This window comes from Acinonyx jubatus, chromosome D4, assembly GCF_027475565.1.
Source record: "Acinonyx jubatus isolate Ajub_Pintada_27869175 chromosome D4, VMU_Ajub_asm_v1.0, whole genome shotgun sequence".
Taxonomy (NCBI): domain Eukaryota; kingdom Metazoa; phylum Chordata; class Mammalia; order Carnivora; family Felidae; genus Acinonyx; species Acinonyx jubatus.
In genome coordinates this window covers 12886329-12911412 of record NC_069391.1, presented here as the reverse complement: position 1 = coordinate 12911412, position 25084 = coordinate 12886329, and the positions used below count along the sequence as shown (strand labels likewise).

Here is a 25084-nt window from a genome sequence, read left to right as displayed (position 1 = left end):
GCCACACTGTCGTCTTGCTTGTCAGGCTGCCAGCGTGGAACCTGTCTTCCTGCTCTGTGGCCTCCTTGTCTAGCTTCTGTATCGCCTAGTGGCTCTTGTACCAGAGAAGTGTGTATGATGGGTACATTCCAGGAAATACCCTTTTCTTACACAACCCACACACGTACGGACCTTTAGCAGTCTTGAAAGGGAAAAAAAGGTGAGAGAAGAATGCCTAATGACCTCATTTGGGCTGGGGCGGCCACAGACTGCGTTTGAGCAACTACAGCTGCTTTTCCTTCCCCTTTCTTCCCACCGCCTGCTTGCCATCGCTGCTTTCTCAGGGCCACTCATTGTGCTGGATGAGTTCCATCCGGCACATTGTTTCTCTGTGCCTTCCAGTCCTGCAGGGGCCTCCGTGCGGTGTTAGGGTGCCCGCCTTCTCCTCTGTGGTGTTGCTTCCTACCCGGCCTGCAGCTTGTTAGGCTTGCCTCCTGCTATTTCGGGATCCACGTGTGTGAAACGGGCCTCGCTCCCCGCACATAAGTTCTGGTTGAAACACATAAGAAAGTGCAATCCGGAATTGAGTGGAGCATGGACTGAGGAGAAAGTGCCACCAACACCTGTGTAAAAGCTGCACCCCAAAGGACAGGCTCCTCTTCTCCCTGCCCCTCCTCTGTCCTCTCCCCTTCATGTCCTGCCCCTGTTATAGAACATGGCAATTGACTGCTGAGGTCCGATCACTTTTCCATTGCAGTCCTCTCTGGATTCCCTTTCTCCTTTCTTCCCGCTGCACTTGGACTTATAGGGGAGCTGGAGCAATAGTAATGAACTGTATATCTAAGCAGGCCTTAACGTAACAGCAGTGCTGTTCCGATCACTTCCACCAGTAAGAATAGCTGCTTCCATTTGTCTGGCACCAACAAAGAATGCAAGGGCCATCTTCACTGGGCTCGGATCCCAGGTCTACCAGGAACTTGCTGAGTGGCCTTGGGCAGGTTACTTGATCTGGCTGAGCCTCCCTTTTCTTATCTGTGAAATTCAGGTAGTAGTGCCAGTGTGTCATAAGAGCGTTGTGAGGATTTATGGAGCTAATGCATGGAGAGTGTATCAGCTCAGAGGCTGGCACAGGGAAAGAGCTCTGCAAATGTTAGTTATCATTATTTTTACCATCCGAGTCATGTCTCGGATGCGAATGCAAGTGTGATAATAATAAGGTTCTTCCTTATCTCACTATCGTGCTTTATTTTCGTTATGGCTCTTCTGTTTCATTTTATGGATTTATTATTTCTCTCTCTCCTTCACTAGAATGTGGACAGGAAGAGCTCTATCAGCTGTATCCCTAGCCCCGAAACAGGGCTTAGTGCATAGTAAGTATGCAAAAATGCCATCAGTGTTTATGGAATAATGGGATTAAATGAATATGAGCACTTGCTGTATGCCCACTGCTATTCCAGATGCTACTCGTATCAGCTAATATATTCCTAACAGTCTTTTGAGGTAGGTATATTATTATGCCTCTTTTACAGATGAAGAACCTGAGTCATAGGGGAATGGAGCTCTTTGGGCCCAGTGTTACACAGTAAGTGGAAAAGCAGGCAGTCTTTCTCTGAGCCAGGGCTTGACCTCCTGTGCTGTGCACTCGCTCAGTAGGAGACATCACCATTATTTTTATCAATGATATTATCAATAGCTTTTAAGTAGTTAATACCTACACAGTCAGCATTCTTTAACCATCCTCTCTCATTTGCTCCTAACACTCACTGTGGAAGAAAGGTAACATTTTTATTACTCCCCCTTCATTTGACAGTTGAGGAAATAAGAACAGATAGTGTTTATTGAGCACATTGCCGTGTACCAGCATGTTTATGAGCTCTTCTAATCCTCACAACAATCTCATTAAGTTAATGGTATTACACGCATTTGACAGATGGGAAAACTGAGGCAAAGAGGTAGAATGACTTGCCCAGGGCCGTGCAGCTAAGATGTGATGGATCTGAGCCTCAAACCCCAGCAGTCGGGCTTTAGGGACTGCTCTCCTGTGTGCCCACTGGGCATCTTCTCAATTCAGAGAGGACAAGTTACATGTACACAGCTACCCAGCTTGTAAGTGGCGGGGCTGGGATTGGAAATCAAGTCTGCCTTTACCACCAGACCCGTGTTCTTTCTCTACCTGCATGTAACTTGGGTTTCCATCCTGCTGGGGTGACAGGAAGAAGTCAGCGGACTTAATCACGGTCACTCTGCTGAGAATGTGGAGATGTGGCCCCCGACCTCACCTCCTTTCTCTTTCCATCCTGCTGGGCTGTATTTCAGCACAGTATGTCTGGGTCAGCCAGGCCTTTAAGAGGCACGGGACGGTCGTCAGAAAGCAGGTGGCCAGTTGTGTCCCCAGAGAGAACTGAAGTTACCACTGGTGGTAGAAGTCCCTCCAAAGTGCGCGTACGATTTTAAAAGGACACCTGATGTCCTTAGGAGACATCAGTGTATGTGAAACAGGCTGGTGAGCTGGCAGTGGCGGGGGTGAGGCAAGAGGGGATGGGGAAGTTGTATACCTAGAAGCATAGGAAGTCTGGCTGGGCTACACAAACAAAAACATTTCCTTCAGGGCCAGTGGCCCCAAGGCATCGGGCAGCGCCCACCGGCAAACAATAAAGTCGTGCGTGTGTCCGCAGCTGATTGCGGGCTGATGCCCCTACTAGGGGGGAGGGGGCTCCCAGAAGCCGGTGAGGCGGTGGTGAGGTTTCTCTCGGTGGAGCTGTCAGAGATGTGTTTTGATGGGCTGTTCCTTGGATGTGCAGCTTCCTTCCCCCTCAGCCCAACCCCCACAGCTGCTGGAGCCCAACTCACACCTCCCACCGCCTGCTCTCCTCTGTTCCCATTCTTTCCCTCTCCGCTTAAGCTGCTAAATCCTTTTGACGGTTTTCTCCCTCACAATTCATGTCCTGTTAGTATCCCCAAGCCCTGGAGAGCCTGTGGTAAGAGTAAGAATGCAGCCACCCCGCAGTGAGTGCCTATGGTGCACCCGCTGGCCGTGTGCCAGGCCCTTGCCACCACCATTTCATTTAATCCTTGCTTCTGCCCCCGTAGTAACATTCTTCCTCCCGCTTCACACGCGGAGAGCCAGTTTGGAGATGTTGAACAGCATGCTGACAGTTCTGAGGCTGACAAGCAGCAGAGTGAAGATTCCAATTCGAGGTCTTCTTGGCTTTAAAGCATGGTTTCCCCACCTTTTAAAGACCCCTGTGAGTAACCAGTGATCCTTGTGAAGTCTAGTGTCTGACATATCATAACTGGGTTTTACTGTAACTGCCCACGCTGAGCACAGCTTCCTCTAATACACACCTGGTGGATAGCTTTGTACATGTGTCCAGTTCTCGCTGAAACAATAGGAAGTATCATTTCAATCCGGGTGATTCTCTGCTGTGTGAGTTACCATCAGGGCATGCCCTGTGCTTATTGTTCATGCTCAAGGAATTTTGCAGGAAGGCCCCCATCCAGGATGTTACTGGAAGACCTGCCTGGTGGAGTATGTACAAACAAAGTGTGACCCTGCCAGCTCAGCCAAAACCCCTGCCTTATGTGGGGAGGCTCTCTGACCCTAGCGGAAAAGGCTGCTGTCTTCATCATCCAGCCAAGAAGCTGTTCCAGGGTGGGTCCACCGCTTTCCATCTGCCTGCCTACAGACTCCTGGGTAGACTTCTGCCATGTGCTTAGATCTTGTTTGTACATCACTATCTACTCAAAATACAAATCTGGTCACGTTTCCTGGGCCTCACTCAGGCTCCTGGAACTCCACATTGTTCTTAGAATAATCTGCTAGGACTCTTTTAGACTTTTTTATTGTGGTAAGATATACATCCAAATTTACCATTACTGGGGCGCCTGGGTAGCTCAGTAGTCAAGTGTCCGACTTTGGCTCGGGCTGTGATCTCACCGTTCGTGAGTTTGAGCCCCGCATCAGGCTCTGTGCTGACAGCTCGGAGCCTGGAGCCTACTTCAGATTCTGTGTCTCCCTCCCTCTGCCCCTCCCCCTCTCACACTCTCTCTCTCTCTGTCTCTCTCTCTCTCTCTCTCTCTCTCAAAAATAAACATCAAAAAAATTATTTTTAATTTACCATTATTTAAAAATGTATAGTTCAGTGGTATTAAGTACATTTACATTGTTGTACAGTCTCCAGAACTCTTTATCGTTTGGCAAAACTAAAAGTCTATACCCATTAAACAGTAACTTCCCATTTCCCGATCCCCCGGTTAGCCCCCGGTAACGGCTCTTCTCCTTTGTGTTTCTATAAATTTGACAATCTCGGTACCTCGTATTAAGTGGAATCATGCAGTATTTGTCCTTCTGAGTCTGGGTTATCTCACTCAGGGTAATGTCTTCAGGGTTTATGCACGCTATCCCATGTGTCAGAATTTCCTTTTTGAGGCTGAATGCAATTGCACCGTGTGCATGTACCATTTGTGTGTCTCTTTACCTGTTGGTGGACCCCACCGGGCTTCCATGTGACATTGAAGGGCCTGCATGCATACCCTTGGGCTTGCCAGGCTCACCAGCCTCCTTTGGAACAGTCTTCTCTTCTTTCTGTTCTCAGCCTCACGGCCGTTTTCAGCCCCTCAGAGAGCAGTACCCACCTTCCTACCTGGAAAGCTGCCTTAACTTTACACCGACCATTCCCTCTGGTGGGAATGATCTCCCCCAACCCCTCCACTCTTGCACCTCGTAATTTAAATGTCACTCCTCTTGAATGTCCCCACATTTGGCTCCTGGAATCCCACAAGAGACCTCGGTCAGACTCCCTTCCCCCACTAATTATTTTCATAGAACTCTACATGTCTTTATTGTGCTTATTACAACTGTAACATATTGATTAATTGTGCGTGTATGTGTGTGTAATGACTGCCTTCCTTGCCAGACGGTAAACTCGTGTGTTTAATGCTGTATCCCTCGGGGCTGGCATTGGGGCTGGCACACAATACGTGCCCAGTAAATAGCTGTAGAATGAAACCATAAACTAAATGAATTAGTACTGAAAAGAGAAAAGTTCAGGGCTACATGCTGGGAGCATGTGGATTTTAAAATGTATGTGAGACGTTAAATTACTAATAGAATCTCAAAAAGCCATCTTGCTGAAGCATAGATTGTTTGCCCTGTCATTTCTCCGTTGATAAAAACTTCCAAGAACAAACGCATCATTATTCGAAGATGCCTCAGTGAATGCCAACACATAAACCACAGCAGCAAAGGCAGCTGACATTCTCTGAGTGTTTATTCTCTACCAGGCTTTGTACTGTGTGCTTTCCACGTATTCTCTCATAGAATCCTCACAAGAACCCTGAAAGGTAGATGCTTGGGTTTTTTGTTTGCTTGATTTTAATTTCTGTTTCCAAATGAGAAGACCAAGGTCCAGAGAGTTTAAATAACTTGCATGAGGTCCCTCAGCCAGTTAGTGGCAGGCCCAAAGTGGAGGGGAGGCAGGGCGGACTCAGTCCTGGGCCTGGCACAGAGTGCCACCCCTCCCCGACGGCCCTTCCCCTCATTAACTGGAATAGCTCTCTTGTTATCTGTTTTATAAATTTATAAGTGGAGCCTCTGCCTTGGTTTTCTCTGAAGCCAGGGTTTTGTGGCTAAAGAGGAATGTGAAAACTCTAGGCCTGCAGGACAGATTTGACCTCTGCAGCCTCCTGCCTTCCTGCCATTAGACTCCCACCATGCTTCTGCCTGAAATGCAGTGGCCCGAAATGCTTCTAAGGCATTTTCCAAGTCTCGAGGCAGAGTTGTACTTTTTTGCCTGGTGGTCCTGCGGAAGGTCCACCCCTCTGTCCTAGTGCCACTCACGCCCTTTCTAAGTAGTGGCTGACGAGTTTGTCTCCACCACTGGACTGAGCCTCTGGGGAAGTTGGACCAGGCCTGCCTTCTCTCTGGAGCTCCTCGGCCTGGCCCGGGATCTGGCACAGGACTCAGGGGCCTCAGCCAGTGCTTGATGAATGAATGCACGCCAAGTGCAGAGCGGGTGCTCAGAACCAACCGGCTGAGTGCAGAAGCCTGGAGGACAAACCAGCGTGTGCCGGGGAGAACCCCCTGAATGCGAGATGGAGATGATCAGATGTATTAATCACTGGTTTGGAAAGGAGTTAAAATATTTCCATAATATGGTATATTTCTTTTCTAAAACAGATGTGCCCTCGTTGTTTCATGAGGAAGTAATTAAGTGTATTTGATTAAAACATTCATAAATGCTATCATTTATTCAAAGCTACTATGTGCTGCTGTCTTTATTGGTACTTTATATATGTATTATGTCTGGTTCTTCCCATCACCCTGTAAGGTGTTTTTATTATCTTCATTTTACAGGTGAGGAATCTGAGGCTCTGAGAGATTAAGTAGCTTGCCCAAGGATACTTAGCTTCTGAGTGATAGGCATGGGAATGAAACACATCTGGCTGACTTCAAAACCAGTGGGTTTCCATCACCCCAGCTGCTTCTGAACTTGTATTTGAGATACCTTTCGAGCCAACACCCCGAACCAGCATGCATATTCCCTTCTTCCTCTCCACCCTCCCTGTGCCCGCCACCACCCCCACTTCTTAACCCTCTCACAGCACCCCCTCTCCATTTCTTTAGATTATTGCCTCTGTGCTTGCATCCTGAAACTGAAACATTTTTGTCATTGTCAGTAATTGGGTACTATTATGTATGGAAACTGTCTGCTGTTAACAGTCTACTGTGGTCACATTTACATTAATACAAAATAATATGTTTGTATTAAGGCCAAATTACACTTACTACAATTTTGTTTTCTTTATATAGCCTTTTACTCCTAAGACATCTTTGAGTCCCAATTTATATTTTTTAAAAATACATATGGTTTTTTTCTTCACGTAAAATGTAAATGTAACAATGTGGTGAAAAGAAGTTGGTTAGATAAAAAATTTTTTATTAAAGATTGCCTAAGCAGTGGGATACTTATTTCAAATTATATATGAAATAGAAGATTGAAATACCTCTGCTCAGAGAAGTTTAAGAGGTTTCTTACAGACTCAGATTCATTTATTTTCTGCTCCTCCTAGTATTTCAGCGGGATTAAGTTTTTTGAATCACTGGATCAAGTTTTAATTTTCCTTTTCCTTCCTTATACTGACATATGCTTTGGCAGAACAAAAAAGAGACCTAAACATGTCAGCATGATTTTTGTTCAATGAATTAAAAACCATAAAAGTAACAAGATCTGATCCAAATCCCTAAACTCCTGACATGGTGGCTTTGTCCTTTTCAGTCCCAAGATTCGTATTACTGACTTTGAAAAGCTTTCTGCCTGGAAGCAGAAGTGATGGCAGCAATGCATAATTTATCTGGAATAGATTACAAGGGGTAGGCAGCACGGAGTAGTGGAAAGCACACAGGGCAGAGAGATCTGGATTTGAATCCCAGTCCCGTCACTCAGGCTCGTGGGTAAGTCACTCCACACCTGTGCGCCTCAATTTCCTCATTGGAAGATGGGGGGAGTCTAGCTGGAAGAGTTGTTGCGAGGGTCTTTGAGGTAATGTACTTAAAGTACTCACCTGGCATAGATGGGCTTAATAATGGCAGTAATCAGGATCATTTCTACTTTGAGAATACCTTCAAATAGCTGAATCCAGAAGAATTGATTTATAATGCATCCGTCCGCTTTGTCTTCAGAGCTCATCTTTTCTCAAAATTCTTTAATTTTTTTTTCCCTCATCCTGTCAGGGAAAAAAAAAATAGCAGGTAGATGCCACTAAATCTTTAACACCTGCTTGTCAGTGTTTCACATGGAACATAGACCCAGAACTTGGGATCGTCCTTACCAAGCAAGAACCACACTGATGGGAGGGTCAGGAACCGTAGGCCAGTGATGTCCATTTCGGGACCCAGGGGGCAGAGGAATTTTGTCATATTGAGACTGTTGGCTTTTGAGACAGGTCAGCCTGGGTTTGGCCCAAACTTCTTGGGCCTCATTCTCTTCATCTGTAAAGTGGTGCTCATGATCTTGCAAGACCCTCCATGGTATGGGTTTCCAGCCTCTTGTCACTCTCTTGTCTGTGTCCAGTAATTCCTCAAATGAAACCTGGTCTCTGCAGCTGAAAGCCTTTGTATGTGCTCTTTTCTTCCTCCTGGAAATCCATCCCTTGCCACGTCAGCACGGACAACCGGCACTCATTCTTCAGAACCTAGTTGTGTATTAGGACAGGACGGGCTATGCTGTAGTAACAGACAATCTCCAAATCTCCATGGCTTATCACAGAAATCTGTTTCTTGCTCATGCTGCCTGGTGGGTGCTGTTTATCATAGTCACTCTGGGACCCAAGCTGATGGAAGCTCCGTCTCCACTTGTATTGCAGCCAACAGACACAAATATGGTGGAGCACACACTGGCTCTTAAAGCTTCTGCCCTGAGGTGCGTCATTTCTGCTCATGTTTCATTGACCAGAGCAGTTGTGGAGCCGCACCAGACTTTAGAGATACAGGACAAATGCTTTCCTACTGGAAGGAATAAGAAGCAGAACACTAGTGAGCAGACCCAAAGACTGCCGCACTTAGGTATTATTTCTTCAGGAGAGTCTTCCCTTGCTTGCTGCCTGCCCCAACTTGGACGGTTCCTGGCGAGTTAGCTGAGCTGCTTTTGTGCTCCTGTGGCACCTTGTACTTCTCCGCTTCCCTTACCACAGCACTTTCCACACTCCCATGGTAAATGTCTGGCTGAGGTCCCTACTAACAGAACAAAGGTCTGTTAGTGTTGACCACAAGTCTGTTACTGTTCACATGCCCGGCACTGCTTTTGTAGGTAAGTAGGCACTCAACTGTATACGTGACCAAGAAACAAAGGCAGAGCAAACGTGTCGGGTTACTTTGCTGGGTTGTTGTGATGAGTCCACGTAACATAAGAATAATCATAAGTGCCTCATATAGTTGTAAGGTTCAGCCTTTCCCAGGGGTTTGTAGTAGGCCTTCAATGTGCTCATTGGCGTTGTTAGGAGGAGGAAGGGAATAGTGAAAATAAGTGGCATTGAGCACTTACATGTGTCAGACACTCTCCTGACGTCTCTGTGGAAGTTTCCTGGTGTGGTGGTTGGGACTCGTGTTATATCTTGGTCAGTTTTGAAGTGACGCACAAGTAATTTGCTAAAATAATAAGATTCTGAAGATTGCTACTTGTTTCGGGTGATTTAGAGATTTGACGATGGCACGTTTCTATAGCATCATCACTCATTTGTGTTGCATCTTTAGTGGGTGAGAAAGGGGTAGAGGTAGAGCTAATAGTGACGTCCTTTTATTGAGTACTTAAAATGGGCCAGGGCCAGTGCTAAACAGTTTATGTGCACCATCTCATATAATCTTCACAGCATCCCCATTATATAGGTGGGAACTCTGAGGAGAGGAAGTCAGTTATGCATGGTCAGGTGGCATGGTCAGGACACCCTAGGTTGAGCTTTTAAGCAGTACTCTTCGTAGCTCTCCTCACCTGACTCACCAGGAACTTTACTTGACCCTGAGCACACCCCTGGGCACGTTTCAGGAACATAAAGGTCATCACCAAAGGAGAGCAAAGCTCCAAACCGTGGAGCTAGTGGACAGAGTCATGTTAAATTCTTGGCTAACAGATACTGTAGAGGATGATCTTGCTGAAATGTTCTTCTTTTTTATTTTAATCAGAGTGACCAGGGAGCACAGGGAAATGCTGGTGAAACTGGCGAAACAGAACACCAACAAGGCCAAGGATTCTTTACGGAAAGTTCGTACCAACGCAATGAATAAGCTAAAGAAATCAAAAGACAAGGTCTCCGAAGACACCATTAGGCTCATAGAGAAACAGGTAACTACTGCCAACAGATGTAGTAGTTACGTCTCTGACGCAGGGAACCACTTGTTTGTGTCTGAAGAGAGAAAAACTAAAACAATACCCCTGGTTCTTCCATTGACGTGATCAGGACTGATGGAGTCTCTGTTCTGGGCTTAGCCCTGGGGATATGGAGGAAGGGAGGGTGCTGTTGATGCTTTGCTAGGTCCCAGGCTCCACGCCGAACCCTTCATTTCTCCCCGTTGCTACAGAGCTGTGAAGTGGGTCGTGGGGAAACTGAGGTTCGGAGAAGGTAAATAACTCGCTCAAAGCCACACTGCTGGTAAGTGGTCCCAGTGGATCCCAACACAGGCAGACTAACTTCAGAGCCTGTTTGCTAATACTGTCGTGTGGTTGGTTGGGTGCTGACACAGAAGGACTTAACGGTGTTCTTCCTATGCTGAGTAGCGGCACTTGAACAGCTGCAGTAAAACATTGAGAGACTGGAGGAAGGTAGAATAACAACGCAAAGGTATGCTGTGTAAAAGAACATTGTGCGGGTGGGTGACTGGTGTGAACAGTGGCTGGGACTTCGGAATGGGTAGAAAGGACACAGTGGCCAGTTCATGGAAGGGCTTGGAGGCCACGCTGAGCAGGTTGAACTTTAGCATGTCCAGAGACTCCCACACGGGCTGTGCCACTTTATCAGTTGTCTGATAAATGCTGCCTAACAGACCACCTCAAAACTCGGCGATTTACAATATCGGGCATTATTTCTTAGTCTCGTATCTGCTCAGCTGGGGGGTGGTGGTTCTAGGCTGGGCTTAGTGGGCTTGGCTCCAGATGTTGGATTGGGTTCAACTCTGCTTTATGTGTCTCTCAGTCTTCTGGAGTCAACAGTCTTCTCAGGGCATCTTTGCAACAGCAGATGCCAAGAGCGTAAGCCTAACCACTCAAGTACATTTTAAGCACCTGTTCTTGGTCCATCCCATTGGCCAAGTGAATCACATGGGCCAAGCCCAGTATCACTGAGACAGGAAAATATATATATTCATGGAACTGCAGGGGAGGGAGTGAATATTTATAGAATAGTAGTCTAATCCACCACAGCATCACAACCACTTGAGGAGCTTATAAAAATATAGGTTTCTGGGGCCCTGCTCTCAGAGATTGAGTCAGTGAGTCTGCGGTGGGGCCTAGGGATCTGCATTAAAAAAAAAAATTAATGTTTATTTTTGAGACAGAGTGAGTGGGGGAGGGGCAGAGAGAGAGGGAGACACAGAATCCGAAGCAGCCTCCAGGCCCTGACCTGTCAGCACAGAGCCCGACGCAGGGCTCAAACTCACAGACTGTGAGATCATGACTTGAGCCGGAGTCAGATGCTTAACTGACTGAGCCACCCAGACGCCCCATGGGATCTGCATTTTTAAATGCTCCTCCCGTGATTCTGATATAGTAACTCCCTGGCAGGATTTTTTCTTTTTTGCAGACCGTGGGGAGGTCATATCTGTGCTTATGAAAGATGACTATGGTGGCTGTGTAGAAGACAGATTGTAGGGGGCACGACTGGAGGCAGGGAGGCCAGGGGGGCTGTTACAGAAATCCAGCCAGGAAATGGTGGTCTGAACCTGAACCGGAACCGGTGGAATTAAGATAGGAAGATGAATTTACTAGTATTTAGGAGATAGAATAATGTTTAGCGTAGTATAACAGGCTAGCTTAAAGCCTCTGCATCCACCATAGAATCATTATTTTAGGAAGATTGAATGTGAGTGTGGGCAGGATGGGGAGTAAGGAGAGAAGAGGTTGGAAGCAAGGAACGCTGTTAAGGGGCATCTGGAGGAGGCCATAAATTAACCAATTGCTCTCCTCCTGGACCAGCAGTTAGAATGCCAGTTGTAGGCCGGCCTTAACCACCACCAAAGAAAAAGCTGGGCCTGGGCTCTGCTCCTGCATTTTCTGATATTCAGTATGGTTACCTAGGAATGTATATTTTTAAAAAGCTGCCCAGGTAATTCTGCAAAAGCAGACACAGAAGGTAATTAATGACCTAGAAGCCTTACGGTGTACCCCTGTGATGATACCAGAGTTAGATCAAGGGAGTTCTGCACTTGATGTCCTGTGACCCTGGGGACATTTCTTGACTCCTTGTAGTCCGTTTGTTCTGTAAAAAGGGATTTGTAATTCCTGCCTTAAAGGGTTGCCCTGGAGATGTTAGAAGCACCTTTAGAATATCCAACTCCTGGACTCTCAGAGCTCTCTTCTCACCTTCTTTGTGCCCTCTTTTTCTCTTTTTTCCCTGTACCAGCTAAAAGAGGCTCCTGGGTTAGGCTGGCCTTTCTGAGCACCCATCCTGCCTTGCAGGAGTCTGTCCCTGGCCCCACCTGGGCCAGCTCCTTGTCCATCCCCAGGAGAGTCTGTCTCTACAGTCAACACTAGACCTGAAAAGACCTGCTTCTTAGTGGTAGGCCTGTGGACCTCGGGAGCCTGCCAGGCACTCCTCACTCAACAAGACTGGCCCTGTGCCTCAGGGACCAGAGCCTGTGTTCCCTGCAATGGGAAGAATGATCAGATAAGCAATACTCTTGATAAAACCCACTTGACAAAGTGGCTAGAAGCCTTCACACTAGCACCCGGCTTTTCACCTTCCTATTTAGACTAGATTTTTTTCTTCAATACTTACAACTGTTTACTATTCTTATTTTTCAAAATGAAGATAACTTTATTAGTTTTCTGATGCTAAGCTTATACATATTTAATGTAATTTTTTTTTTTTTTAAATAAGAAGATAGTAATTGGAATCTCATCCCCCAGAGATGACCATTGTTAACATTCTAGTGCAGACCTTCAAGTTATCTCTGGAAAGGTATAACGTCATATTACAAGAGAAAGGATCACCGTGTATATACATAATATATCCAGTGCAAGAACCTTTATTATTTAAGATATTATCATTTAAATGTGAGTTCTTATCATTAGATTAATAGTTTATTGTCATATGGTTAAAAGTTTGAGTAAGAAAATCTTCAGGAGGCAGGCTGGTGCACACTTTGTTTTATTCTTTTTCTCTGACAAAAGGCACTAATCTGGAGTTTTGGGTGTGTGTTTTTTGTTTTGGTGTTTTGAATAAGTGAGACAAGCTGATTGTTATTTTATCAAAGTTTGTAAAAATGTATTTGTTTACTTTGTTCTTGATTATTAAAGTGTAATGTATGCTCACTGTAGAAAATGTAGAGTTCAGAAGACTGTTTTAAAACATGGGGGAAAAATCCACACCATAAACCCACATTGCAGAGACAACTGCTCTTAACATTTTGGAGTATTTCTGCTTTCCCTCTTTTTTTTTTTTTTTTTTTTTTTAACTACACAGTTTTTAACACGGCTGAGAATGTAGTATTCATACAGTTTTGTACTCAGCTTTTTATATTTTCTGTTTAGCATTAAAACCATTAGCATTTTCTCGTGTCTTAAACAGCCATTTCTGATGGTTACGAAATAGTCTGTCTTGTGGTTTATACCATAATTCACTTTCATAAGCCTCTTGTTGGACATTTAGTTTGTTTAAACTTTTTTGTTATAAATAAGGTTGCAGTGAATATTTTTATACATAAATCTTTGTAGAGATGATTTCCCTAGGATAGAGTCCCAAGTGTGGAATTATTGCACAACGGGAATGCATATTTTTAAGATTCTTACTGTCTAAATCACTCGCAAGGTTTTTAGAATATGTATATTTTTAAAAATTTGTTGCCTTTTCTAATGCCTAACATCTGAACCCAGAATTTTTAGTGTGAGCTTGAAATGCTGCTTATCTTGGAAGTATTGCTTTTGTTTCTACACTCCACAGAAAAGATTAAGTTATTCTTTGTATAAATCTATACAACCTTTCTAAAATAATATAGCAATATATACCAAAATCCATACATTTCTGATTCAGTGGCTTAGGAATTTATCCAAAATAAAATTGTTGAGAATCTTACCTACAGAGGTATCTGTTGGAAATGGAAACTGTCTAAATTTCTGACAGCGGGAAAATAAATTGTGTTACATCCACTTACTGGAATCTCTGTATAGAGACAGTTATAAAAAATATTTTGCAGATATGGTTAGTTTCTTTTGGAATTTATTTATTTAATATTTATTTTTGAGAGAGAGAAAGAGAGAGAGTGTGTCAGGGTGTGAGCAGGGAGAGGCAGAGAGAGAGGGAGACACAGAATCCGAAGCAGGCTCCAGGCTCTGAGCTGTCAGCCCAGAACCTGACACGGGGCTCGAACTCACAAACTGCGAGATCATGACCTGAGCCAAAGTCGGGCGCTTAACCAATTGAGTCACCCAGGAGCCCTGGAATTTATTCTTTTAAGGTAGGTTACATAACAATATTATAATACGACTCCATTTTTATAACAGAACCTTTCATGTACATGAAAGGATTGGCAGCTTAGGGGTGCCTGGCTGGTTCAGTCGGTAGAGCATGTGGCTCTTGATCTTGGGCTTGTGAGTTTGAGCCCCACATTGGGTGTAGAGATCACTTAAAAATAAAATCTTAAAAAAAAGGGTGGCATCTTATCCACTAGAGAATGTTGTTCATCATTTCAGGCAATGGGATTATGAGCAATTTCAATATTATTCTTTGTGGGACATTTTTTTGTATGTTCCAAAATTCTTTTGAGGTCAGATTTTTAAAAACTATGTTATAAAACTCTTCCTTCTTTGGTGTATAAAAATGGAAGGATTTGGTTGTGGGTTCTATCCCTAGAGTCCCTTCTGACCCCCACCCCCACCCTCCCAGCCCTCAGCCCAGGCCAGCTCTGCTGAAGAAGGACAGGGGCCTGCCCTCCTGGGACTCTGACATCCGCCAGCCTGCTCTCTCACCTTTGTGTCAGTAAATGGGCCTGCCGAGCATGAAAGCACTTGGCAGAAACCACCAGTACATCTGGCCAAGATCTTTCACTGCCGTCTTTTTCTGAGGAGCTTGCTGCTCTGAGTGAGGCTGGGTGCTGGTGGCTGAAGGAGGGCAGGGCTCCTAGCGGACAGGACAGGCACGCAGGCAGGGGGCTGGACCAGGTGAGGCCCTGGGTGTTCCGACAGGCCTCGGGAAGGCTGACTTTACCCAGCCCGCCCCGGTGCGCCTTGTGCTCCCGCCATCCCTTTCCTGTCTCTGCCTTCCCCTCTCCTGCACTAGAAGGGAGCAGATGTGGTGGCGGTAGGGTGAGGGTGATGTGATCTCTATGAGGCAGTGTATTAAAACGGAAAGGACTCTTGCTCTGCCGGCAGTCAGGCCTGACTGACTCCCGTCCCAGCTCTTTCACTTCTCAGCTGCTCAGGTTAGCGAACGGCTTCACCTTTCTGAGCTTCTATGAAGTGGGAGTAGTGGGTCTTATCTCCCAGGACTGGCGAGAAGACCAAAGGACATATACTAAACGCGGCTGGTGGGGTTGCTGGTCCTCACTAAGTGTCCGCTATATTTGCCCGTCCCTTTCCTTTCCCCACCCTTTGAATGTAGAACTGGGATCGGCTGTTGGAGTGACCCTCACCCAGTTCCACTGGTGCCGGAGGGGTGGGGGGATTGCCCAGGGGAGTCGCGGCCCCAAACTGGCAGTTGGGGTGGGTGAGTTCCTCACTCAGTCTCACCACTGACTTTCTGATGTGACCTTGGGCAGGAGAGTTAACATTTTGTGCCTTGGTTTACTCCTCTGTACAGTGGGGATAATACCTGACCCACCTGCCTTACAGGTGGTTGTTGGATTTGAATGAAATAACAGAGGACAAAACCCCTTTGCATACTAAAGAACTGCTGTGCAACCGGCAGGTGAACTAATGAAATATTCACAATGTTTTAAAGGGAGATAATAACAGCATTTCATATGTTTTGAGGATCATGTGAAATAGTGCACAGGAAGTTTTTAGCCCAGTGTCTGACATGTAGTGATACTCAGTAGGAGGGAGCTGCTGGTGGCAGTGGGGTCATTGTTGGTGATCATTATCTTAAGAAGTCTGACGAAGACAGACAAGATGAACTTGCAGCCTGACTGTCCCCAGGGGCACTTTGTGCCTACAATTTGGTAGAAAGTTAGTAAATATTTCCATGAATCGATTAACTTGAAGTCAGGAAATGATAAACTCAGAGTAACACAAGCCGATTTGCATAGCAAATAAGCCGTTTACGCTGTGCCTGCATATCGATGAACGCACTTAGCCCTTCACAACCACTCTAAGGAAGGGCCCAGCGTCCCCATTTGAGAGATGAGAAAAGCGAGGCTCAGTGACTTGCACATTGTTACCCACTGAGAATGTAATCCAGCACCCACATTGTCTCACTGTTACCCTAGGTATTCTTCCTCCCCCTGGTCCCCACTCTTGAATCCAAACTGCCCTCCACGCCATTTTCCCAGAGGAGCGTTGCGGTGCTGGCTCCTGCCGTCCCAGGCTGCCGGCCTCCAGGCGCTGGAGTGAGTGCTGCGGGCACCATGCCATGCGTCGTGCAAGGTGGCCGCCCCGGGGGCGGTGGGGGGAGCAGGCAGAGCATCTAAAGAGTACGTGGCTGAGTGAGGAGGGCCCAAGCGGCCGGCCGTTTGGAGCCCAGCCGCTTGCCTAGCAGCCCCTGAAGCGGTGCTTTCCCAGCTACAAACAAGCAGCTGTTGCTATGGTGAGAGCCTGGTTGTCTCCCTGCCCGGGGCCAGTTGCTCCAAATCCTTTTTAGTTTCTTCCCTTTCCACAGTGCATTTAGTTCCCAGTTCCTGGCCAAGGCCTGTGGTCTGCAAATAAAGATGTCAAACAGCTGCTGTGCCATTGAGCACACACATCCTGGGCCCCGTGCTGCCCCCTTCAAGGCTTCCTGCCTCGGGTCCCTTTTAGACGTGGGAGGGAAGCTGCCGCACTTACTAAGTTGTTTTGTGTTTCTCGTACTTATACCCTCACCACGAGAAATAGACAGTCTTTGCCATTTTTAATGGCTGTATGTACTCATACGCTTCCCTGTTCTATCACTTTAGATTTTCTGACTTTTCGTTATTAAAAATAAAGCATATATATATATTTGCATATAGAACGTTAGAAATTTTTTTCAGATTCCATTCATGTGGTAATTTCCCAGTGGAGAGATTTGGGGGGTGAAAAAATGTTACAGACATTTGCATCCACTTGAATTCTTTTCACTGATGTACGAGCTTATCCATTTTACCATAGCTTTCTGGAGTCGAATATTGTAATTAAAAACGACAACATCAGATTTTGTTAACTACAATAACTGAATTATATCTTGTTTCCATTTGCATTTCTTCCGTGTCTGATGAATTTCCCAGGTTTGTTAACCAGATTTACTTCATCTTTTCTCAGGACTTCTTTTTTCTGCTTAAACTATTGGGATCTTAATATTCTTATCAATTAGTATGGGATTTAGATAGCAGAGTGTCTGAGGTGTAGGAAATTCTAGAGGGTCATTAAGTGACAGAGAAAGCTGGCTTCTCTGTATTCTATAATAATATTTAAGAATTTTGGGCTGTGAAATCAGACTACTCAGGATTCAATTTTGTCATTGCTAACTGAGCTGTGTATCCTGAACAAGTGATTCACTGCCCCAGTTTCCTCATCTGTGAAATGGGGATAATAATTGTATCTATTTCATGAGGCTGCTGTTAGGAATCAGCATGGTGCCTGAATAGTGTGAGGCTTTTGTCACCGTTGCCGTTTCCCAGATCACTTCCTCATAGCTTTGGAATGTCTGTCCCCCTCTCCTTCGCCAGCCTCAGTTATCGGGCTGTCTCATTTTGTGTCCCTGCAGATCAGCCAAATGGCCGATGATACGGCAGCAGAGCTGGACAGGCATCTGGCAGCGAAGACCAAAGAACTCCTCGGATGAAAGCCCACCAGGGGCAGCAGTACTCCAGAGCCTGGTTTCTGGTGGAGCCCGTGGGTGGCACGTTGGCACCCCTCTTCCCCGTCTACACCGAAGGCTGCCGTCTTGCAGTTGTCAGTGTTTGTGAGGCTCAGCCTTCCGGGCCTTCTGGTGGGGCACCCAGACTTGTTCCTTCTCTTCTTCCTGTTCCCTGTCCACCCCATTCTGCCCTGGCCCTCTGCCATGGGTGGCCCTCAGAGAGTATCTGTTGCTGACAGATGGCCTCTACTTCAGGCATTTGCCCTGATCGTGACATTGCCAAGTAACTAGGACTATTGACAGGTTTAGCCCGTCTGTTTCTCATCTTGGGAGCCTCCTTCTCAATTAGTCAGGCCCTGTCCCCAACTTTGAACTCTGGGCTGGTGTGGGCCTTCACCTGTGACTGGATCCCTTCGCCAGAGGCCCGTTCTTACGTAACAATAAAATCAAAATAAATTGTAAAGAATAACAACCACAAAGGAACGGGTAGAGTCAATCCGGATTAATGTTCCCTAAGGACCTTTACGGAAAGCCACCAGAACAATACTTTTGCCTCTGAGTCATCTTCACACATGCTTTTTTCTCTGCCTCTACCGTTCCTCCGCTGCTGACCTACCTGGCCAGTCCTGTTCATCCTTCACGTCCCTGCTTGGGTACCACTTGCTCCGGGAAGTCCTCCTCATTCCCCCAACCTAGGGCTCCTATTATTGGCTCTCAGGACTGTCTACTGCTTTGAATTGAACCTTTTTGATACTTAGTCTCTAGATCTTCATTTTCCTCAGATCTTGGCGTAATGTCTGGAACATAGTAGGCATCGAGATGTGTTGTGAATGAATTGCACAGAGTAGCCGCTCAACAAATACTGGCTTCTTTTCCCGTCCTTCCAATCATAACACGATCATTCTGTCATTTTCCACTCTTGCCTTGCCTTTGTCCTCAGCATTTACTTGGTGATGAGATACCTTTCCCCCAGGGCCTGCCTGTTGTTGACAGACAAGTGGTTTGTTGTGGCTCATCTTTGGGTGCTAGGTTGTTAGGTTTTTTTCCAGTAAACAATTGATTGATTCTCCAATAATAATTAATCTTCCTTCCTTCCTTCTTTTTCCCTTTCCCTTCCCTTCCTTTCCTTTCTTGCTTTCCTTTCTCTCATTCATAATATAGCCGTCATGAGCTAGATGCAGTTCTAGGCAATATCTTTAATCTTCATGGTACACTTGCGAGATGTGTATTCTCTCCACTTTACAAATAGAAAAACTGAGAATGGGGACTTGAGAGTATTGGGTAACTTGCCCAAAGTAATAAGCCTAGCAAGTGATAGAAGGTTCCATTCTTCACTGTCAGTCTCATTTTACCAAGAGGGAGGAGCTCAAAAGAGGTCAAGTTTCTTGCCGGGGGTTACACAGCTAGCAAGTGGCAGAGCTGGGATTCAAACTGAGGCCTAATCTAAAGCTTGTGCTCTGCCCACGCATCCTGCAGCCTTCATAAACATTTATTGAGCACACTGTGTGTCAGGTGCTGTGCTACATGCTGGGAATGCAAAAATGGGTAAGGTGTGACCTCTGTCTTTGAGGGGTGCACGGCACACTGGACTGTCTCAGGTGGAAGGTAGGAAGTCCATTCCAGTTTTGTCTGCCTTTCGAGTGGCCCCCCTTGGGCAGCAGCCAGGCCTGGCCGCACTCCTTCGAAGCAGCACCCAGCTTCCCTTTGATGTCTGACTCCTCTCATATTCTATCCCTTGCGGGAAGTCTGCTCTTCTCCTGCTGCTTGTACTAGTGGCACACACTGTGCACAGCCAGTGGGGGTTCAAGGTCAGAATCAGGTCAAAAATGAAAGAAGCTAACACAGTCTCCTGCCCCGCTTACCTGTCCTCGGTCCAACCCCTCTCGCCAGCCCTGAGTGGCCATCACACGATCGGAAGTCAGCTGAGGGAAGAACAGGGATGGAAATAGCAATCGAGGAGCCTTTTTTGGGGTAAGCCACATGGCGGGGGCATTGCAGCAGCCTTTCGTGAGTGGCCGAAAGCCCCCACTCCTAGCAAATGTGCTTCTCAAAGATGCAGGATTTTTTAATAAACAGAGGAAATGATAAATTATGTTGTAACTCCACTCCAAAGGCATTTGGTTCTTAACAGCCAAATCCTCTGTAGTCTTTAAATAAACAAAAACTTATTTGGTGAACAGACAGGGTTGGGGGGGGGTTGGAAAATGAAAGATTTTCTGTACTTGGGTCCCACATGTCAACAATTTCTCTCCTGTGTGTATGTTGGCCAAAGCTGTATATCATGATAAATGAATAAAGGAAAACCTCCAGCCCAGGGCAGTCAGACGGCTCAGCAAATGGCTTTCAGCTGATTGCTCTATTTTAGCTGACATTTATCAAAGAGTTTCTCTGTTCCTCTGTGTCAGGGCTGCAATGGTGGCAGGGACGAGAACGGGACTACCTGTTTGGATCCGCTGAGTAATGAGTAATGCTGGAGCAGTGCTTTCTCCCTCTCCCCTTCCTTGAGCCTCTTTCTCTCAAAAGGAAAAGCTGGGTATGGAAATCCCTTCCCTTGCCAGAAGAATTAACCACCTCCTCTGTTCAGTTAAACTGCTTCCCAAGCCCATGAAAATGACAGGCCAAAGAGAAATTGAGAATTTTTGTCCTATTTATTTATTTTTTTCTTTTTTACGTGTGCGTGTGTGTGTGTGTGTGTGTGTGTTGGAAATTACAAAAGAAACTGGGATGTAAAAAGTTAAAAGAGAAACTTCTTGTAAGTTCCTAATCTCACTCCCCTTTGACAATTAGATGTATATCCTTCTGGATCTTTCTCTATACGTACATAATTTTTTAACTTATTTTGAGAGAGAGAGAGAGTGCATGCACAAGCTGGGGAGGGGCAGAGAGAGAGAGAGAGAGAGAGAGAGCATCCTAAGCAGGCTCTGTGCTGTCAGCACAGCGTCCAACACAGGGCTCAATCCCATGAACCGTGAGACCATGACCTGAGCTGAAATGAAGAGTTGGACGCTTAAACAACTGAGCCACCCAGGCACCCCCATACATAATTTTTAAAAACCAGGAAAGGGAACTGTTCTGTTCAGACTCTGAAGCTTGCCTTTTTTTTTTTTTAGACCCAACAACACATCATGGCCATCTTTTCATAGGTGAACATAGAGTTCACTCCTTTTTCATTGCAATGCAGTATTCCATAATACAGGTATACCTGAACTGACTTCACTGTTACCCCCATGATACTTAAAAAAATCATTTCAAATGCATTGGAGGGTGTTTCTATTTAAAGGTGATTTGGGGTGGGGGGCGCCTGGGTGGCTCAGTCGGTAAAGCATCCAACTTCAGCTCAGCTCATGATCTCGCAGTCTGTGAGTTCGAGCCCCACGTTGGGCTCTGTGCTGATAGCTCAGAGCCTGGAGCCTGTTTCAGATTCTGTGTCTCCCTCTTTCTCTGACCCTCCCCCGTTCATGCTCTGTCTCTCTCTGTCTCAAAAATAAATAAACGTTAAAAAAAATTTAAGATGATTTTTATTTGTTTTTTGAGGAAAAACAACCCCCATTCTAAGTTTATCTGTTTTGGTGAGTTTTACCTACCCTTCCTCAACCTCAGACTAACATTTATTGAATGCCTATTGTAGACGAGGTACCATGCTGGACACTTTACATGCGTTACTACATTTAAACTTCTGAACAATGCTAGCTGGTATATTATCTCTGTTTACGTAGGTGAAAACTAAGGTTCAGAATGGGCATTTAATTTGTCCAAGGTCACACAGCTCGCAAGTGCCAGAGTGAAGTCTGAAACTCAGATCTGACTTTGAAGTAGGTCCTTAATCCCTGCACTTCAGTTCATAAGTCTTCACCAAACACTTATTCGAAATTCACTCAGCACTGCTCTAGGCCCCAGAGGTGATAGAAGAGAAGCAGAAAACTCACTTTCATGAAAACAATTAGCTATTTCTAAGAAAGGCCCATGTTTAAAGCTGCACGGGACGTGGCACGTGGTAAACACTGAAGGGTTGGTAGCTCTAGGGGAGACAGTAAAGATTTATATTTACATAATTCTACCTCACCTGTTTGGCAGAGTCCTCTAGAACTTGGAAGAGAAGCAGTGAATGAGCGGAAAGACCACCAGCGTGAATAATGGTAATAATGACGGTCATAGTATTGGTGGCACCAGTAACTGATACTGGCTGATACTTTTAGTTCTCTCTTTTTTTTTTTTTTCATTAAAAAAATTTTTTTTTTTAGGGGCGCCTGGGTGGCGCAGTCGGTTAAGCGTCCGACTTCAGTCAGGTCACGATCTCGCGGTCCGTGAGTTCGAGCCCCGCGTCAGGCTCTGGGCTGATGGCTCAGAGCCTGGAGCCTGTTTCCGATTCTGTGTCTCCCTCTCTGTCTGCCCCTCCCCCGTTCATGCTCTGTCTCTCTCTGTCCCAAAAATAAATAAAAAACGTTGAAAAAAAATTTTTTTTACATGTATTTATTTTAAAGAAACAGAGTGAGACAAAGCGTGAGTGGGGGAGGGGCAGAGAGAGAAGGAGACACAGAATCCAAAGCAGGCTCCAGGTTCTGAGCAAGTGGTCAGCACAGAGCCTGATGCGGGGCTCAAACCCACGAGCTGTGAGACTGTGACCTGAGCCGAAGTCGGACGCTCAACCGACTGAGCCACCCAGGCGCCCCGATACTTTTAGTTTTCAAAGTGCTTCTATATCCTTTAATCCCACTGAAACCACTGAGTGAAGCTTTGCAGTTTCTTTTGCTCTAATATGTGGTCAGTTTCCGCGATGTGCATTAAAAGGAAGTGTCTCTGTTTGGGGGGTACAAAGTTTGATACGGACACAAGAAATGCAGTTCATAGATTATACTGTTTAGGTTTTCTGTATTATTTTTTTGGCCTTTTGATGCGTCTGGGAGTGAAAGTCGTGTGTTTCAGTCTCCTGTTATTAGCATTTGTATTTCTTCTCGCAGTTCCCATAATTTCTGTGCTGTCTGAATGCCCAGATGGCCTGGCTCTTCTGTCATCTTCATATATCATTCATTCATTGCTTGGGAGTCTGAGTTCTGTCTTGTCCTCTATCAAGATCACAGCCCCTGCTTGCTTTTCGTTTATGTTTGCTTGCTGTGTCTTTCCTATTCCTTTATTTGTAGTCTTTCCAAATCACTGTTTTGGATTTAGATTTCTTAGAGTTGGGTTTTGTTCTATGAAGCATTCTGAAACTGCTTTTAAAAATTATCCTCATTTTTAATTGATAAGATACCCATAACATAAAATTTGCCACCTTAACCATTTTTGAGTATACAGTTCAGTAGTAGCATGTACATTCACATCGTTGTGCGGTGTGGAGATCTCCAGAACCCTCTTCAACTTGCAGGACTGAAGCTCTCTACCCATTAAACAACTCGCTCTCCAGCCCCTGACAACCACTGTTCTACTTTCTGTCTCTACGAATTTGACTACTCTGAGTACCTGATAAAGTGAAATCCTACAGTATTTGACCTTTTGTGTCTGGCTTATTTCACTCAGCACAATGTCCTCAAGGTTCATCCACATTGTAGCAGCTGTCAGAATTTCCTTTCTTTTTCAGGCTGAATAGTGTTCCATTGTATATATAGTAAAAACCTGGGATTGTGAGCAACCTGTTCTGTGAGTGTTCCACAAGACGAGCAAACATTTCTAATAAATTTTAACTTGATAAACGAGCGATGTCTTGTAATACGAGTGGTACGCGATGCTGAATGTCACATGATCACAACTGAGCCAAGGGTTCTTGAAATTCGCTTTTCTCTACAAGTGCTTTGGAATATAAGCATGTTTCTGGAACAAATTATGCTTGCAGACCAAGGTTTTATATACAGTAAACCCTTGATCTACAAGCATAAAAGAAACTCCTTTTCTTTCAGTAGGGGACCTTAACTCATTCACACTTACTGATAATACTGAAATGTTCAGTAGAACCCTACACTTACCCTTTGTTTGCATGCAGTATTAACACTGGGTGATTTGGTGTCTAAACCCTTGGCAGATTAGGGTCTGGGTGTTAGGTTGGGGAGAAGGGTTGCTTCTTCAGAGAGGAAGGCTCACTGCTTGTCGAATGAACAAATAAATGACGATCCCTGTCTCCTATATTCCTTTGTTCTGGTCTTTGTTTTAATTCATCACGTGCTGTTGGGTTAACTCACCCTGAGACGTAGCCTTCATTACACCACACCTCTGCTCCACACCCGTCAACGGCGCCCTGTTGCCTGCTGAATTGTGTACAGACTTCACCCGGGCAAGCAGTAACTTCTGCCGTCTAAACCTCTGTATCTCTGCAGTGGTGATGCACCTCTCACAGCCACCCTAAGGCAACTCGTGCTTAAGCTCAGTGGAATTATTACCTTTTCTTAATTTTTGTGCCGCTTTCTTCCTCCGCCATGTCTTGTCTTAGGCTGTTTGCCTGCTATGCGCACCTTTAGGTCACTGCCCCACCCAACAGGCACATTTTGTCCAGCCTTCACAGCTCTTGGTCCCACATCCTTGCACCAACTCATTCATTTCTCTATCTTGATGTTTCTCCTGATCCCTAAATGTGTGTATGCCTGTTGACCTGCGTATGTCTCAGGCACCACAGACTCAACCGGCCCCATCTGGAATACGTGTCCCCGCCAGACCCACTCACTGTCCTGTGTTGTCTCTCGGAAATGCCTTCGCTATCCCCCCAGGTGCCAAGCCAAGACATTGGGAGCCACCTGTGCCTCCCTCTCCCTCACACTCTCATCCAAGAAGTCACCAAGTCCCATCAGTTCTGTCTTCAAAGTGCACATCGCTGAGTGGTGCGTACCGGGAACAGAAGTGTCAAATGTTTCAGGCTGGCCTCGCCTGTGTCTCTGGCCTTCCTCAGAGGCAGAACACCACCAGCCCTAGATAAGCCTTGTGTGAATCCCTGGGAAGAAAGTTCCTTGTTCTTTTAACTCTTTGCATTCCCTGACTAGCACAGAGCTTGGCTCAGAGCAGCTGTTAAGGAAATGTTTGTCCAATTGTAATGGGCCTGCCTGGCCTTGAATACAAATGAAGTCAATTTCCATCACTAACCCAAAGTTTCTCTAATTACTCTCACCTGCTTGCTCAGACCTCCAATCTCATCTGCTGAGTCGGCCTCCAGAGTTTCTGGGCATCTAGAGGCTGCCTCCCATGGTGTCCGTGGTCATTGGTGTCTACCCTGTGCCTCTCCTGCCCAGGCTCCCCCTCGCCAGCCTCTGCAGCCATCAAAGCCACTTGGAGCTTCGCCTTTGCTCCTGTTGGCAGTGTGGGTGTCCGGGACCAGAGTGCCGGTTCCTGGGCTTGGGGTGCCCGAGCCAGCTAGGTGGGGTCCTCTTCAGAGGCAGGGGAAGGTCTTCCCAGTCCCAGCCCCCCCCCTCCCCCCCCCCCCCCCCCGTGGCCCCTGCAAAGCAGCCTTGCTGGG

The 25084-nt window shown here is 46.0% G+C and overlaps 1 protein-coding gene across 7 annotated transcripts in view; it reads left to right on the top strand.

The window, feature by feature from the left end:
* MRRF (mitochondrial ribosome recycling factor) overlaps positions 1–25084 on the top strand; it is a 65570-nt gene that overhangs the window by 33197 nt on the left and 7289 nt on the right. For 4 of the 7 annotated variants that reach the window (XM_015084801.3, XM_053204669.1, XM_053204670.1 and 1 more), the window contains 2 exons: positions 9656–9815; positions 17560–23342. In XM_015084801.3, the coding sequence (XP_014940287.1) occupies positions 9656–9815; positions 17560–17637 (238 nt within the window). In that variant the 3' untranslated portion in view covers positions 17638–23342. Of the gene's footprint in view, positions 1–25; positions 1137–9655; positions 9816–10051; positions 12553–17559; positions 23343–25084 lie in introns of those variants that run through there. The other 3 variants (XM_027035034.2, XM_015084802.3, XM_015084804.3) reach the window with 3 other exon arrangements.